Here is a 17,533-nt window from a genome sequence, read left to right as displayed (position 1 = left end):
GGAGATTTTACCGTTGACATCTGGGTGTAGACGTTTGCCTTCAAGTGAGTATTTGGCGCTCACTGTGAACACTTCGAAACAGCCATCACTGAAGTGTTGCTGCAGGAAAAAGGTGATGAATATGAGGCTTGCTATAAGGTACATACAATCAATGTATTGTATTTTGCTCGTGTTCAAACCTCACATTGATCTCCTCATCTCTCCTGAAAACGTCCTTAACTTGTTCCTTGATGTCGTTGGCGCTTTCAAGAAAGAAAAGTATGAGTTGGTATCCTGAAATTCCTTTGGGGAAAAATAACACTTGGCAGTCAAACATTTTTCCATTTAAGTAGAGTCAAGATCCCTTGATACTTACCCCTAATATTCCTTTGCAGTAAAATTTAGAATATTGGTGTCAAAATCAGTAGCGGCCGGTGGAGCGGGGTGCAGGTGGTGGGAGAGCTTGTTTCGTTCGCCTACACCGTCAGCGGCGGGCGGTGTGGCATTAATTCACTTCCGCATTGGTGGAAGCGCTCGTTTCTATACCCGCGCATTCCAGGCGGGCAGTGTTGAAGAAACCAGTTTATTAAAAATAATCGTTGCCTACCTGTTGTGTTGTTTGGAATGCGCCTTGAATGCGTGGGTGTGGAAACGAGCGCTCCTGTCGATGCGGAAGTGAATTAACACCACACCGCCCGTGGCTGGCGGTGTGGGCGGAGAAAACAAGCTCTCCACTCCACCTGCGCCCCGCGCCACAGGCTGCTACTGGTCAAATTTTGACGAGTGCAAAGCTTCTCGGGCTTCTGTAGCTACTCCCTGTTTTTATGTTGTTTTTGTCTTTTTTTTTTCTTTTTATAAAGAACAAACATATCCAAACTGGAGGCAGTCACTCATACAATCAAGAAAAGCGAACATAAGAAAAAGATAAGAAAAACAAGAGGGAGGTGCAAACAGGCGGCAACCCCTGAACCCGGTGGTGGACACCGGAAGTAAGGGCTGCCGTCAAGCTGAAGAAGGAGTCCTATCAAGTCTTGTTGGCTCGTGGGACTCCCGAAGCAGCTGACAGGTATCGGCAGGCCAAGCAATCTGCAGCCTGAGCGGTTGTGGAGGCAAAAACTTGGGTCTGGGAGGAGTTCTAGGAGGCCATGGAGGAGGACTGTCGGTCAGCCTCGAAGAAATTCTGGCAAACCGTCCAGCACCTCAGGAGGGGAAAGCAGGTCTACGCCAACATTATTTACAGTGGAGGCGGGGAGCTGCTGACCTCAACTGGGGATATTATTGGACGGTGGAAGGAATACTTCGAGGACCTCCTTAATCACATCTACATCTTCTTTGGAGGAAGCAGAGCCTGAGGTCTCAGAGGCAGACTCACCCATCACCCAAGCTGAAGTCACTGAGGTGGTTGGTAAGCTCCTCGGTGGCAAGGCACTGGGGGTGGACGAGATTCGCCCTGAGTACCTTAAGTCTCTGGATGTGCAGGGACTGTCTTGGTTGACACGTCTCTGTAACATCGCGTGGCGGTCAAGGACAGTGCCTCTGAATGGCAGACCGGTGTGGTGGTCCCCCTGTTTAAAAAGGGGGACAACTATAGGGGGATCACACTCCTCAGCCTCCCCGGGAATGTCTATTCAAGGGTACTGGAGAAGAGGATTTGACCGATAGTCGAACCTGGGATCCATGAGGAACAATGCTGTTTTCATCTCGGTCGTGGAACGCTGGACCAGCTCTATACCCTCCATAGGGTGCTCGAGGGCTCGTGGGAGTTTGCCCAACCAGTCCATATGTGTATTGTGTATTTGGAGAAGGCGTTCAACTGCATTCCTTGTGGTATCTTGTTAGGAGTGCTTTGTGAGTACGGAGCCCGGGGCCCCTTGATAAGGGCTGTCTGGTTTTTGTACAACCAAAGCTGGAGTCTGCTCCGCATTGCCGGCAGTAAGTCAGACCTGTTCCCAGTGCATGTTGGACTCCGGCAAGGCTGCCCTTGGTCACCGATTCTGTTCGTCATTTTTATGGACAGAATTTCTAGGTGCAGCCAGGGGCCGGAGGGGGTCAGGTTGCGTAGTCACAGGATTTCGTCTCTGCTTTTTGCAGATGATGTTGTCCTATTGGCTTCATCGAACCCAGACCTGCAGCATGCACTGGGGCGGTTCGCAGCCAAGTGTGAAGCGATGGGGATGAGGATTAGCACCAGCACCTTCAAATCCGAGGCCATGGTCCTCGACTGGAAGAAGGTGGCTTGCCCTCTCAATTTTTGTCCCACCCTCACCTATGGTCATGAGCTTTGGGTCATGACCGAAAGGACAAGATCCCAGATATAAGCGGCCGAAATGAGCTTCCTCCGTAGGGTGTTGGGGCGCTCCCTTAGGGATAGGGTGGGGAGCTCAGTTATCAAGGAGGAGCTCGGAGTCAAGCCGCTATTCCTCTGCATCGAGAGGAGCCAGTTGAGGTGGCTCCGGCACCTCTTCAGAATGCCTCCTGGACGCCTCCCTGGGGAGGTGTTCCCGGCATGTCCCACTGGGAGGAAACCCCGGGGAAGACCCAGGACACTCTGGAGAGACTATGTCTTGCGGCTGGCCTGGGAACCTCTTGGGATCCTTCCAGAGGAGCTGGAGAAAGTGTCTGGGGATAGGGAAGTCTGGGCATCCCTGTTGAGACTGCTGCCCCCGCGACCCGGTCCCAGATAAGAGGTAGAAAATGGATGGATATTGCGCTAACTGTTAGCTTGTCAATGGGTTTTCCCATACAAGTTAGCATAAAGGTAGTGGGACTTTTTTCATAATGCATGTTGTGATTTATTGTGTTTTATGGCGTCACGTCCATGTGGAAAGCAGAATTCAGCCGTTACATGATTCATCTGCCAGTCAGGAGACAAATCTCTTCTCTCCAGAGCTTATTTCACTGACAAAGCTTATTCGCTTATCTCTATGCACATATATCTATGGCTCAGCAGACACTGATTCGCTGATTGCGCTGATTGGCTGTTAGTCCTGCCGCTCTGAGTGTAACTAATCAGATGGTGCTCTAGGCGGGACAATGCTGGAGGCTGAGTAGCAACTCTCAATAGAGACATGGCTGAATCTGAGTCAAAATAATCCCGTTTCATATTGATCTCTTGTCGGCCGTCGGAATCAAAAACAGGCTGATGACGATATGCGTCAAATTGTCGAATATCGGTGCCAATAATCGGCCTGGGTGATGATGGGTCAATTGCTAATACAGATTCATTTTGAGGACCTCATAAGTGTTGCTTGGCAGTTTGGATTGTTTCCTCAGTACACATGATCAATATTTATGGTAAAGTGTACTTTTTGGTAAAGTGTACTTAGCATTTAATAAACTTCAGGAAGACAAGTGTCACATAACAGCTCTCTGATGAGGTCAGCAAGCCTTTGAAAAGATCAACATATTTTTATATTTAGTTTACTGTTATCATTGCTTATTATTAGAAGCTGAGATTTTAGTCATGCAATACAAAAGTGTACAGTACGGATGTTTTCAATGAGGTTTTTCTTTTCATTTACTCACTCATCTGCTGTAACGTTCTCAATGTAATCAGACTTGGTGCAGATGAAGTGGATTTGCTGACACTCGCCCCCATTTCCCATGAGGCTGCTGGCATTTTCCAAGATCTCCCAGGCGTCTCTATCTGATGCTGCTCGAGTCACTTCAGTCACAATCCATACTGTAGAACAACTTCCAACCATCTGAAAGAGACATTTATTGTAAAGAAAGAAATATCATTGCCATGAAAATGTGTGGAATTTGTTTTCAAAGTAGAAAAGCATGCGGCGAGTGTAAACTTCCGCCAAACAGTTCAGTCCCTCTCTCCTTTCTGGATCACTCCCAAACTCTAATCACTTGTGCCTTGTCCCCATTTCAGACGTTTCCTGAAAAATTCAACATGATCTGTCCTGAATAACTATTTGAGTTATGTTGCTAACACATGGACAAACAGACAAGCAAACCCAACTAAAATATCCCCTCCTGCCTCAGGTTTTGGTATTGGTGGAGGTAAAAATATCGAACCTCCAACAAACAGAAGTAAAAGTTATTAATTGACCTCTTTCCATAGTTTATCTCTGCTCTTGTTGCGGTCTCCATTTCCAGGAAGGTCTACAAGTGTGACATCCTGGAGCAGATCCGTATTTGGTATTCTGAGTGTCACACACTTCACCAGTGGCCAATACCACTTCTTCACTCCTTTATTTTCTCTTTGTTTTGTCTCAGTTTTGATGAATTTCTCACATTCCTCTGAGAGCTTTTCAGCCTGCAGTTATAAAAAATAAAATAAAATACAGTGTAGTTTGTTTCACATGCTTTTAACAAATCACAGTGAGTACGATACATGTAAAGTGATATTCAGAAAAACAAAGTTGAGTCAATAAAGAAAGTCAGTTTCATCTCTACAAATAATGCATTATGGTTACAAAAGCAATGAGAATCCCCCACCCCCACCCACCCAATGTTTTCCCATAAAAATGTGTTACAGGTTGAAGGCCAAAATGCTTATTTCATCAAAAATATTTTTGTAGGTAAAAAAATAAAAAGTAGTCACCCATGTGACACAAAAGTTGTTTCTTTTTCATTTGTAGTGTTGAGTGATGCATTAAAACCACCACATTATTAGCAGTACTTTTGATGTAAAATGCTAATTATATATGAATGAATTAAAATAAGAGATCTCACTGTATGGCATTAACGTTAACAATAGCTGGTATGCAGGCGTTGGACACCCACCTCTTCTTTTTTGGCATCTTCTGTTTGACCTTCCCGAATTAAAATCCTGCCACTGGTCAACTACTTCTTTCTTAAGCTAGATGATAAACTGGAACTATACAAAAACCGAGTGCTTCCAACAAGGCTCAAACTGCTGACAACCAGCAGCTACCAATACTAATGCTGAGACAGCTTAAGTTAACCAGGAAGTCACTGGTATGAGGGGCCGAACAAGACTTATTTCCTTCATTATATGTATATGCAAGGATAATTAATTAAGTCTTGTACACTGGACAAAACTTGAAATGTCAATAATTGGAACATTTTGTTCCTGGAATTCCCTGGAACTGTGGCTGTAGAATATAAAGTGAAGCTTTGAATATAAATTCTAATTTTAAAACTGTATCTAAACCAAAACTATGCCTGACTTTGAAGTTAGATGTGTGTATTGACTTATCAACTATATTATGCTGACAGACTGAGTTAATGTCTTTCTTTGTTGGCAACAGTACAACAATAAACTTGTGTAACAGACTTACTGTTTTATGTTTGATGATCTTTGGCTCTGACACAATAAATTCTATAATTTCTCTGAAATGTTTGTCGTCCTGCAGGTTTTCAAGGTCTTCCCATCCTTCTCCATACACCGCTGTCAGCTTCTCAGCAATGTCATCATCGTCTTCTTCTTGAGTTTTATGACCACTTTTATTTTTGCAAAACTCATAGTAGGACCACCACTCTTCTATCCACTCCTATTAGAAAAAGGTGGAAAAAAGTTGCTGTTTTTTTTGTTTGTTTTTTTAAATCCTGACTTTACTGAGTACAAATTTTTACCTCTTTTGTGATGAAGTCAATCTGGGCCTCATATTCGCTTTTCGTGTTGGACTCGATCTTGATCATGACTGAGGTACATGCTTTAATAACTCCAGTGGGCAAAAGATTCTTCTCTCCAATGATGGCGTTGATCAAAGAGCTCTTTCCAGCTCCACTTCTACCAAACACACCAACCAGCTCCTTTTTATCTGTCTCCAGGTCTTTAATTTTCCTCCTGTTGTAAAAGATAAATCAAAGAGTCTGAACACACAGAACAAGGAGAGTAACAGAAAAACTGTAGCTGAGACTAAATACCACAGTAAATGCCTCTGATTCCACACATAACTATCACAGGTTTACATAACTGAGAAAATGTAATGTTATTTTATATCAATGTTACTCAATGACGTCATGTCTGGAAGTGAATATGGAGTAAAATTAAAAACAAAATGTATTATCAGAAATGCTTTCTCAAGGCTATCTCTGTATTATTTGACACATTGGAAACACATTTTCATTTTCATTTTATTCTATGACTTCATCAAAATGAAAAAGGAAGTGACATTTCAGATTTAATTTTCAAAACATGCCCAAGCACATAGCTAACCAAATTCAATTTGAAATGTGTCATTTGAAAATAAAATTGCAAATAGAAAGGCTTTTTAATTTTAAGGTTATCACATCAAATCGAATCCGTTTTTCTTTATAACACACTTTTCTTATCACAGAAACAACACAAAGTGTGTTACAATATTATAACAAAAATCAATATACAATGAAATATATGAGGGGCCGTACAAGACATAATTTATTCTGGCCCTCTCACACACATACATTCTCCTTGCACATACATATATTCTCATGCTTACACACACATATATTCTCCTTGCACATACACATATTCTCAGAGCAGGATTACTATTGCAACAACACATCATCAGTAGGGTAAAACTAACCTGTCTCACGACGGTCTAATCCCAGCTCACGTTCCCTATTAGTGGGTGAACAATCCAACGCTTGGTGAATTCGTTGGAATTCACCAAGCGTATATTTTCCTTACACATACATATATTCTCCTTGCACACTAATATATTGTCACTCTTACACACACATAAATTCTCCTTACGAACAGTGATGAGAATCTGTAATCTGGATGAATTTTTGATTTGCGTTTTGAGCCTCTTGAGCTTCTGTAGCTACTTGTTGAGTGTTATGTTCTTATTTTTATTATTGTCCGTAATCTTCTGATTGAGGAATATATACCGTATTGGCCCGAATATAAGACAATGTTTTTTTCCAGAAATTGCATCCTCAAAAGTGGGGCTGTGTTATAATCGCGGACTTACGGTAGATGGTCAATATGCATCCGCGCCGCTAGATGGAGCCAAAGTATCACTGACCAGAGAGCGCGTGGAGCGATGAAATGGGATCAAATGATCTGATGAAAAATGGCGGATTATCTGGAACAAAGGGGCTCGAACGCTGGACAACTGAGCAAACAACAGAGGAGAAGTTATGATACCAGCTTTAAACTGATGGTGATCAACGCAGCAGAGTCATCAAACAACTGCCAAGCTGCCAGGAGATCTGGTGTAGCAGAGCGCCTCGTTCGATATAGCACAGAAAAAACGCCTACAGATGCTAACTCTATGAGAAAAGCTTTCCGTGGTCCTGAGAGCGACGCTTCAGAGAGACTGATAGAAGGGTGAGTGAATACATCTCTGAAAGACGGAAAGACGGAATGTCCACCACCAGAGCCTGATTCAGCTGAAGGCACTGGGAAGTTATTTACATCATTTATGCAGTTTTGACCCCTTGAGGCTTCTTGTTTGTTGCTTATTGTTTCTTATTTTGAGAAAGAGAATATATTTTTTCATTTCATATCCCATGAAATGTTATCTCAGTTGTGAGTTTTTGAGTTTATAATAATTATATAATAAAAAGTTGTTTTATGAGTGACCTTATTGTCTTCAGCATTTTTTTTTTTTTCACAAAATGATCTTTGAAAAATAGGGGTCGTGTTATAATCGGAGTCGTCTTATATTCGGGCCAATACGGTAGTCCAGTCATTTTTTAAATAATTAGTTTGTTATTTGTATTAATCAAGTGAAATTTTCGGTTTATTTGTTCCAGTAAGTTCTGTGACTGTTATGCTAACTATTAGCATGGTCATTCTATTTTCCATTAACATTAGCATTAAGCTAGCAGAGTTTTTTTCCATAATGTATGTTTATTTACTGTGTCTTAAGGCATCATATCCATACGGAAAGCATCATTCACTCTTTACATGATGGCACAGGGGTTGAAAAACATTGCCCTAATTCTCCAATTGGGCGCTGTGTAGTGTTAGCGTTAGCTCCTTGTCCTGCTGAAGCCACTTGGACGTTGGCAGGTCTGAAGAGTTTCTCACTTTCCACCCTGCTGTGAGTCCAGTCTGGAGCAGATGAACCTGTCACCTGCTGCTCAAGCCATGAGGATAAGGATCTGACCGTTTCTGGAGATAATAAAATATTTCCCAACACCCCAGTGGCTTGTAGCAGCGCTAAGTCCACTGCACCGGCAATTTTGACTGATCTGAACAATACCCGCCTGCTTGAGCTTTTTAGCCAATCACAGCGCACTTCCTTTTCCACTATACTCACTTCCTTTTCCACTATAATCACTCGCACACACATACATTCTTCTCTTACATACATATATTTTCTTTGTACACATGCATATATACCTATTTATTTAGGTGAATGTATGTATGTGAAAGGAGAATATATGTGTGTGTAAGCTAAACAATAAATGTGTGTGCAAGGAGAATAAATGTATGTCCTGGATCTCGGGGTGCGTGGCCGGAGCGCTGGGGGGTGTACTGGCCTGGGGTGGGTAGCCGCCCGTGTGGGCCGGTTCTCTTGGGTGGGTCATGGCCCTCCGCCTGTGTGGGGGGTTGGCTCTTGGGCTCTTGGACCTTGGGCTCTCGGCCCTGCCCGCCCCGGGCGTCCGGCGCCCGGGGTGGACCGGCTCCTGCCGGTCGTGGCTCCGCGGGGCCTGGGCCCTGGGACCGCCGGGGTCCCCGGCCGGGGCCCCCGGCCGGGGCTTTCCTCTGCCCCATTTCTGAACCAGAGCGGGGGCGTCTGCCTGCGGGAGCGGCTTGGATCCGGGCTCTGTGATGACTGCTGGCTGTCTGGGCTCTAAGGGCCTCTCTGGCCTGCTTCTGGCCTTCTCAGGGGTCAGAGGTCATATATGCATGATCACTATCACCATCACCATCACCATCATATTTTCATGATCACGCTGATCTTTAATCACTCTTCCCATACTCGGTTACCTTGTCTTCTGGTGGTGGTTAGACTAAGGGTGATCTGTAGTAGACCTCTCTTGATGTACGCCCCGAGTTTACTACTAGTTACTACTAGCTATATTCTCAAAAAAAAAAAAAAAAATTATGTATATGTATGGTTCTATCAGTTTTTGTGTTGGTTGTCGGCTCTGTTTTGGTGTTGTCTAGATTGGGGTTTGGGATTGTTCTTGGTTGCGTGTGGTGCGTCGACAACACTGTTTTGTATTGTGAATTTGTACATAGGTTGTGCCCCCCCCCCCCACCCCCCACCCCCGTTCTCCCTCTCTCTATCTTTCTCTCTTTCTGTCCTTGCTCTCTGAGCGTTTCCGTCCCAGTCCTCTCCGGCAGCCATGCCGGATGCCAGCTCTAAATAAAGGCAGCAGCAGGAGGAGATTCAGTCTCGTCCTGCTGCTAACATTAAAATCTGTTCGGATAGTAAAAGGCTACAATCATACAATATTGCATGCCCCAGCTGCCGAACAAGACAAGGGAAAAAAAAAAGAAAAAAAAAAGAGAGTAAGTGTATGTGAAAGGAGAATATGTGTGTGTGCAAGTAGAATATATGTGTGTATAAGCATGAGAATATATGTATGTGAGAGAGCCAGAATGAATTATGTCTTGTACGGCCCCTCATAGAAATAAAAACATAGCCATACCTTCACCGAAATTGTGTGCGCACACACACACACACACACACACATACAGAAACATACACACTCCCACTTTTATCACATATATTTGGGAGATATGGCAAGGCACTAAGCATCATGGGAAACACCACCAATGGGGCTATCCACACTGGGAGAAGTCATGGGCCAAGATTGCCGGTGCTCTGGCACCCTCCCACCCCCACTTTAAAACTGGTGTAATGTGGGCCCGCCCCCTGCTCCTTGTCAGCACGTGTGTAGCTGAATTTAGTTGTAATGGGAGGTTTGAAATACTCTTTTTTGGAAGGCCAGAGAGCAAGGCATTACAGTAATCTAGCCGACAGGAGATAAAAGCATGCATCGGCACCTCTGTACTTGGCTGAGAGAGAAACGGGCGGACTCTGGCTGTATTCTTAAAGGGATAGTTCGGGATTTTTGACATGAATCTGTATGGCATCCCAGTCAGCAGTATTGTTCATTCACACAGACTTACCCCTGACAGCGTCCAGTGAGCGGAGATCGTGTCCGGTTTACGTCCAGAGGAAAGTAGTCCGGCAAGTTTGCTGGGGGCACAAAAATAAATCGTTTTTCTTCTCAAACCAATATGTGTGCGAAAGAGTGATATATTTGCATCACAAAACACATCTCCAGCTGCGGGCAGATGCGCTGGTTTCACTTTGTTTACCGCTAGTAAAGAGCTAGCTAGCTCGAGCTTTAGCTGTTAGCATCTCCGCGCTGCCTGCAGCTGGAGACGGCGTGGAGTGATATGAAGGGAGAGAAAATAGTGCCAAGCGTTTACGAGGTCTGACTTTTTCATGGACAACGGTTTTGTGATGCAAATATATCACTCTTTCGCACACATATTGGTTTGAGAAGAAAAACGCTTTATTTTCGTGCCCCCAGCAAACTTGCCGGACTACTTTCCTCTGGACGTAAACCGGACACGATCTCCACTCACTGGACGCTGTCAGGGGTAAGTCTGTGCGAATGAACAACACTGCTGACTGGGATGCCATACAGATTTAGGTCAAAAATCCTGAACTATCCCTTTAAGATGATAAAAACTGATCTTTATGAAATTTCTAATATGTGGAATAAATTCAGCTCAGAGTCAAAAATCACACCCAGGTTTTTAACCGATTGTGCTGGTTTAAAATCTTGTAGTTTTGGTAAAAGTTTCTTTCTCTGGCCTTCGGGACCAATAACTAAAACTTCAGTTTTGTCCTGGTTGAGCTGTAGGGAATTCACCGCCGTCCTGACTTGATATCTGAAATACAGTTAAAAAGGGTTTCTATTGGCCCTGTGTCATCAGTTGACATGGCGATGTACAGCTCAACGTAACTATGGAAACTGATGTACAGCTGAGAATCATCAGCGTAACTATGGAAACCGATGCTGTGTCTCCTGATGACGTCCCCAAGAGGAAGCATGTAAAGGTTAAAAGAATGGGACGTAAAATTGAACCTTGGGGAACCCCACACCTAATTTCATGGGTTCCTGAGGAACATATATCCATAATTACATGAAAACATCAATCTGTGAGATAAGAACTGAACCAGTTAAAAACAATTCAGTATGGCTGCATTATTTGACTCAGATTTAAAATTAATAATCAATCATCCAGACTGAATTTCCATTTCCTTCTTTGAGAAGCTTTTTGTGACATAACTAAAAATAAAATGCAAAGAGGAGATTGCTTTTTTATTTTCAGTGGAACAAAATTCAATTTGACTTTGCAATCTGAAGCGACGCAGGAGAGTGACGTGAATGAACACACTTCTTTGAATCACTATACTGACAACAGACTGTTTGCAAATCATAGTTTTCATCAAAGTGGATATTAATCTTTATGCAGATGATATCAGTGTGTGCAAAGAGGCACCTGGTTAAAAAAAATAAAAAGACAGAATACAGAAAATACAAATTATTCTTACCTCAAGAACTGAGTGAAGTCAGTCTCTGATGAGTTCAGTTTCCTTTGAACTCCATTCATTATCGCTTTCACCTCTTCAAAAGAGTAGCCTTCAACTTAACAGATAGCATCAACCAAGTCATTCGATACAAGGAGAGAGAGGGAGATAGACAGATAGATAGATAGGTAGATAGATAGATAGATAGAGAGAGAAAGAGAGAGAGAGAGAGAGAGAGAGAGTCAGACATGAATGATGAGGTGTGTGTGTGTGTGTGTGTGTGTGTGTGTGTGTGTGTGTGTGTGTGTGTGTGTGTGTGTGTGTGTGTGTGTGTGTGTGTGTGTGTGTGTGTGCGTTCTTGTATTTCTATCCTTGTCGGGGCCAAATGTCCCCACAAGGATAGCAAAACGTGGAACGACGTGCCTTGTGGGGACCTTTTTCTGGTCCTAAGTAGGAGAAACAGTGTTTTCTTGACCATGTTGTTGTTACTGAAAAAAGTAAAAGTGCAAAAACATTTCTTTAGGGTTAGGCTTTGTTGTGGTGTGGGTTAGGGTTAGGGTAAGGGTCAGGGTTAGGGGCTAGACATGAATGGGAGTCAATGGACGGTCCCCACAAGGATAGAAATACAAGACTGTGCGTGTGTGTGTGTGTGCGCGTGTACCTCTATCTGCTGCTGAACGTTTTGCTGGTGATGGCTCAGTGTTAGATTTATTTGGAGAGTCAAACCTTCTTTTTCCTATTTCAGTCAAAAGAAGAAGCACCTCACAGTAGTGGTAACTGTTCTCAATATGGACTTTGTCAAGAAATCACATCAGTATTGAATGTCATGAATAAAATGTTTTGTGTCTTACCTTGACTACTTGTACTTGTACTTGGACTCTGATAGAGGACATGAATATAAGAAACGAAAATTGTAGTACATATGTCATATATGTCACACAGGTTTTATAATGTATATTACTGTAAGTCTGTTGTGCATATTATAGAGTTACTGGTGTGTGAGCGTACAAATAGTGTATGAAATATGAAGTGTTAACATAAATTATTTCAAATAAGAGGCTCTATTTTAACAGTGTAGTGCCGGGTGGCGGAGGTCACGCAGGCCACGCAAAGGTAATTTCAGCAGGCGCAACATGCACAATGCCTATATTGATATTTTGTTGACTGGTCAGTTTGGCTTATGGCAAGATGTGTGGGGCTGTACACCAGGGGGAGATGCTGACAGATTCAGCTGAGCACAGTAACAATTTCATGCTAAAACAGTGCGCGCAAGCTGCGTTGAAAGTGCACCGCCGCCAACCATGTCTATTGTCTGCCAGGTGATCCGCGCCCGGTCCAGTGGTAATTTGGTTGACAAGCGTGCAGTGCACTCACACCACCAAAACCTCACAGGCTGGTTTCCAGAGTATTAGTGTATTCTTTGTTGCATGTTGCGTGCTACACAATATAGCTCTACACCGTGGATGCCACATTGACCTTACGGAGGAGACAAGACAGGACTTAAGATGGAGAGAGGCTGAACTGCATGTCAGCAGTTAGAGCAGCAGAGTGCACAGGAGAGAACAGACCACCTGGCTGCTCAGCTCTGCCCTTCAATGTGAGTATTAGCCTGCCTTTATACATGTTTTGGCCACAATTTACTCAGTCTCATTAATGATACACAAAATCACTCATGAGACAAACGTGCCTCCTTCCTCTTCCTCCTTGTGTGCACTTGTTTTGCTGGTTTTGAGGGGGAAGCCTGCGGGGGTGTGGATATTCCCTATGGGAGGAGACGTGGCTGCATCCGCCAGTCTAACGAGGCTGGAGCCAATAGAGGACAGATGGAGCTCCAAGTCGAGGAGCCGGGTTTCCACGCCCTCAAGCCAGTTTTCACCTGCCTCTCCAGCATCTGGCTCTGTAAGCAGACCCATCTCTACTTGTGTCTCCCACATCTCTGTCTCACGAGGAGTTGTTTCCCTGCACCCTACACTTCCTCAGTCCCCAGGTCACCAACCTCCCTCCTCCTGCTGCTCATCTACTGAGACTGAACACAGAAGTCGGTTGTGTTGTAAAAAAAAAAAAAACTGTTAATCAAATGTATTCACGTCTTTAGCTTTGTGTCATCAGGAGTTACGTGCCAAAATTACCATGATTCAATCATGTAAATAAAGTTCATTTCACAAGCAAACAATAAAAATGCACCATTTCAGCACAGGTGCTTCTGATTCCATTTTGATTCTGATTCTCATCTTTATTACGCGATGTTTTAATAAAGCTTATTACAGTGTTTTACTAGGAGAAGTTTTGACCGCCTGCAGCTGCTGCTGCTGTCGTGTAGCCTGGCACGCCAGACTGTCTCTCCATGCTCAGGGATACATGGGGAAACAGTCTGATACCGCGCCAATTGAATCTGACTTCTGCCCGGCAAACTTCTGCCGGGCCAATCACAGCCCACGAGAGGCGGGAGTTACAGACCTGCCAACCTTGGTGAAATTTTTTGAGTACCACTTGCCGGAACAGTTGTCGAGCAGGGGGGGGGGGGGCTGTCAGTTTTCTGATACACATTACATTGCGGCTGACCGTGCACGTTGTCCCCAGAAAACAGCTTCAAAATGCTGCTACATGTCCTTCAACTAAGCATTTTTTGCTGTGTGTGTGTGCGCATGCGTGCGCGTGTGTGTTCCATTACTAAAACCTTTATAAAGCCGTGAATACGGTGTTTCAAATTAACTGGTGTCCTTGTTACCTTGGTCCTTGGTGACTGACTTCCTTTAGACCTTCCTGCTGCTGCTGCTGGTAGCCGCAGATGTTGAAATCAGACTCATAAAAGGTCTGACACGACTTTTTGTCTGGTTTTTAATATCTATCAGCAACAAGGGACATGAAAGAAACCCAGTCGCCAGTTAAAAGGGACTCAGTTATTCCAAAACACCGGCTCCGCTCCGGTTTCGCGACACTCCTCCTCCGCTAGTTAGCTGCTGCGTTCAGGTGACTGGAGCTGCTGCGGAAAAGTGAAACTCGGTCGTTAACACGAAAGCAGCGGTGACAGCTGGACTCAGGAGACACTCAGGAGACACGTGAAGGAAGCAAGGACAATTTGCACAAAGGAACGACTCTCAGACAGCTGTGAACCGGCTCTCGTCGTTCACTTGAAAGAGCCATTCAAACGTTCATTGAACGTCGCAGCACTACGAGGGTAGCACATGCGTTTCCTCCCGGTTCCATAGCTGCGGCGCACTAGCCTAATTTACCGGTATTTTTTTTCAGCGTGACAAATACAATGTGTGCCGTGAATGTGTGACAACACTCCGAAATGCGTGACACTTCAGAGCCCTGCTGCTGCATCGTGTTGTCAGACATGAGAACGTCCACGGTCCGCATTTATAACAGCGCTCACAGACGTCTGCAGCTTTTTGCGTAGTTTAATGAGGCAGAGCGTACCAGCGTATTTTGATGTCAAATTGCGTACCTGCTACGCAAAATGCGTACAGGTTGGCAGGTCTGGAGTTAGCGATGCGTCATATTATACCCCCCTCAAAACAATCATGGTGGCAGCTGCAACACAGCGAGGTTTTATCACGGTTTGTCTGAAGTTTTGAACGAATTGAATTTGGCGCTGAAACCACAGCAAGAATCTGCTCTGAAGGCTTTTCTTTCTAACCCCCAAATTCCAGCGGACACGAAAGTGCCCAGAAGCGCTGGTACGACGGATCATCAGGACGGAGGCATGCATCACAGTGTTGGTGACTCGCTTCAGGTCGCCGCTTCTAAACAGCGCGGAGCTGCGCTGCTCTCCCGGTGTGCGTTGACTTCAGGAACAAGACGCGGCACGGTGCTTAAGTGTCTGGTGGAATTTGGGGGTAAAACAGACGTAAAACTCCATGCCATGATCCCATATTTTGGACTACAAAGCTACTACAGCGGAGTGCTGCGTACATCGCATTGTCGTTGCGTCACAGCCTTGTTTCTTGGATTGGTTCTCTCTGCTCAATAGTCACGCCTCTCGTCAGCCTGTTTGAAATGCTGCCCCAATGGCGCGGTACCAGACTGTCTTGTGTGTAACACATAAAGTCAGTCTGGCATGCCAGGCTAGCTGTTGTGATCCATGGTGATTGTGAGGTGAAACTGCATTGCGCTTCTGCCTGTGGCACATTTAAAGGCGAAGAGAGGCATTCATTTGATTGGTCATGATTACAGTCAGCTGTGTTTAAACCAAGACCCTTCTCTCCTCCCTCTTTGCCACTTGCGCCAGTGGGAGGGACGAAGACATGGATGTGCTGCTCTGTGCCAGACTGCACCCTTCACAAAAATCACAAAATGTTCTGGACACAATCTGTTGATGGAGCGCAAGCGCGGCACACCTGGTCTACGCTACATTTGTGCTTGGTCTACAAAAATAGAGCCCTTTGTCTTACCTGTTCCAAATCATCTCCTCCTTCCTGATGTTTCTTTGAACAACAACATTAAAATACAATTAGATACAAAGTCGTGCAAAAAAATGAAAACTAAATACATGAAAATATATCTGTACAGCTTGTGTATCTGTTTCTTCATTTGTATTTTCTTCATGCCATTGGAAAAAAATAGGTTACAAAGAACCCTTAAAGCTAGGGTTGGCGATCTGAATTAGATACATTTTTTTTAAATACTGGTTAAAATGATCTTTATGACCCGATGGGAAGCAATTCATAGCGTGTTCTTAAAGTAGAGCGGAAAATATCCGCTATCTACAGCAGGAGTAAAACAGGAAAAACAGCAACCAATAGTCTTGCCGGGACACCTTGGTTGTAAACCAATCAAATCCCTTCGCCGTTCTACCAGCCCCCTGCGTGTACATTTCAATGGCGTGCACTGGCCCTGGTTCAGTGCGCGCATTACCAAGCGCTCTCAGCGCTGCGAGCGCGCGGCAATCCCCTGCGCGCTGTGTGCGGGCAGTCAGATAGGTGGGAGGCGATCAGAAACTCCGTGTGCGGTGCTTCTGCGTCCAGTGCGTTCCCCCCGTAACAGCGGTGCTCGTGCATGTAAGCAGGTGCGTCCCATTGGAGGAGCTCCCGTTGGGAGCTGGGCGGGAGCTGGGCTGAGCTAGGCGGAGCCTTGGGGAGATGCTACGTTCGAATACATGCTAGTTTTCCAAGATCGCCAACCCTCGCTTTAAAAGGCTGTGAGATCTGAAAAAGTTTGGCCTTGCTCAACAATAACAATAACAATAACAGAAATTAAAATTACTTTATAATGGCATTTTATTTGATTTAGAAATTGGATTTAAAAATGGGGAAATCTGTGTTGTCAATTAAAAAAAAACTGTTGCTGGTTAAATGGATTATTATTGTTATCATTGTACTTTTTTTAGTTGAATTATTTTGACGTTAAGGGCAATAGTGTGCACAATTTTTTAAACCCTTCACGTCAACAAATTAATCATATCTTTCATCATTTTTTATGTAAATTTGAAGTGATATGATTTGTTTCATTTTTACAAAATGTCTGATAATCATTGGAGATTTGGGGGAATCTTGTTTTATTCGTCACATGATCAAAAGCACCATTGTCTCAATGATAAAGAAAATAGAAAATGAAATACACAAAGTCCTGAACCTTACCTTCAAAGCCTGGAGGTAATTCTCAAATATCGCTCTTGGTCCTGCTTTTGGAATCAGTTTTTCAATGTCTTTTTCTCCAAGACAAAATAAGCTTTCCAAGCTGATGTCTTCCTCTGTAATTAAAAAAAAAAAAAAGTATTTGTAAATTCATAGTGAATGTGATTCTCCGAAATCAACATGTGTTAGTATTACATTTTGGTCAAATAAATATTTTCATTGTGTTATCTGTATGGTGTTTCTTATATCATCACTGGGCACAAATTCAATAAACAATATTGTGCATACATTTATTAAGGTATTATTTAAAAGTATTTAAAAGTTTCTGCAGGTAGTTAAACTTTGTTATCCTACACAGGATAAAATGTCTGAGAGTGCATTCATGAAATCTTCAGTGTAATAAACCATCAGCGCCATCAGAGTTTACCTTGAAATTTCTTAATGTAATTTTGTAGATTCAATTCAGTCAGTATATTCTTAACAAAATCATCCATGATGAAGAGCAGAATCTGAAAATTAAATTGCAATGTTTCAGTGGTCATTGTTTTAGACATGCATCCA

General features: G+C 43.7%; 1 protein-coding gene across 1 annotated transcript in view; it reads right to left on the bottom strand.

Moving 5' to 3' along the window:
• LOC115386789 (nuclear GTPase SLIP-GC-like) overlaps positions 1–17,084 on the bottom strand; it is a 37,119-nt gene extending 20,035 nt beyond the window's left edge. Inside the window, 11 exon segments of the mRNA XM_030089253.1 lie at positions 12–99; positions 185–314; positions 3,505–3,683; positions 4,040–4,246; positions 5,235–5,447; positions 5,530–5,743; positions 11,418–11,511; positions 12,055–12,129; positions 12,245–12,272; positions 15,791–15,823; positions 16,976–17,084. Coding sequence (XP_029945113.1) covers positions 12–99; positions 185–314; positions 3,505–3,683; positions 4,040–4,246; positions 5,235–5,447; positions 5,530–5,743; positions 11,418–11,476 — 1,090 coding nt within the window. The 5' untranslated portion in view covers positions 11,477–11,511; positions 12,055–12,129; positions 12,245–12,272; positions 15,791–15,823; positions 16,976–17,084.
• Positions 17,085–17,533: the final 449 nt, after the last annotated feature.

This window comes from Salarias fasciatus, chromosome 4 (genome assembly GCF_902148845.1).
Source record: "Salarias fasciatus chromosome 4, fSalaFa1.1, whole genome shotgun sequence".
In the NCBI taxonomy this organism is placed as follows: domain Eukaryota; kingdom Metazoa; phylum Chordata; class Actinopteri; order Blenniiformes; family Blenniidae; genus Salarias; species Salarias fasciatus.
The sequence above is the reverse complement of the archived record's forward strand: the minus strand, read 5'-3'. Positions and strand labels throughout refer to the sequence as shown.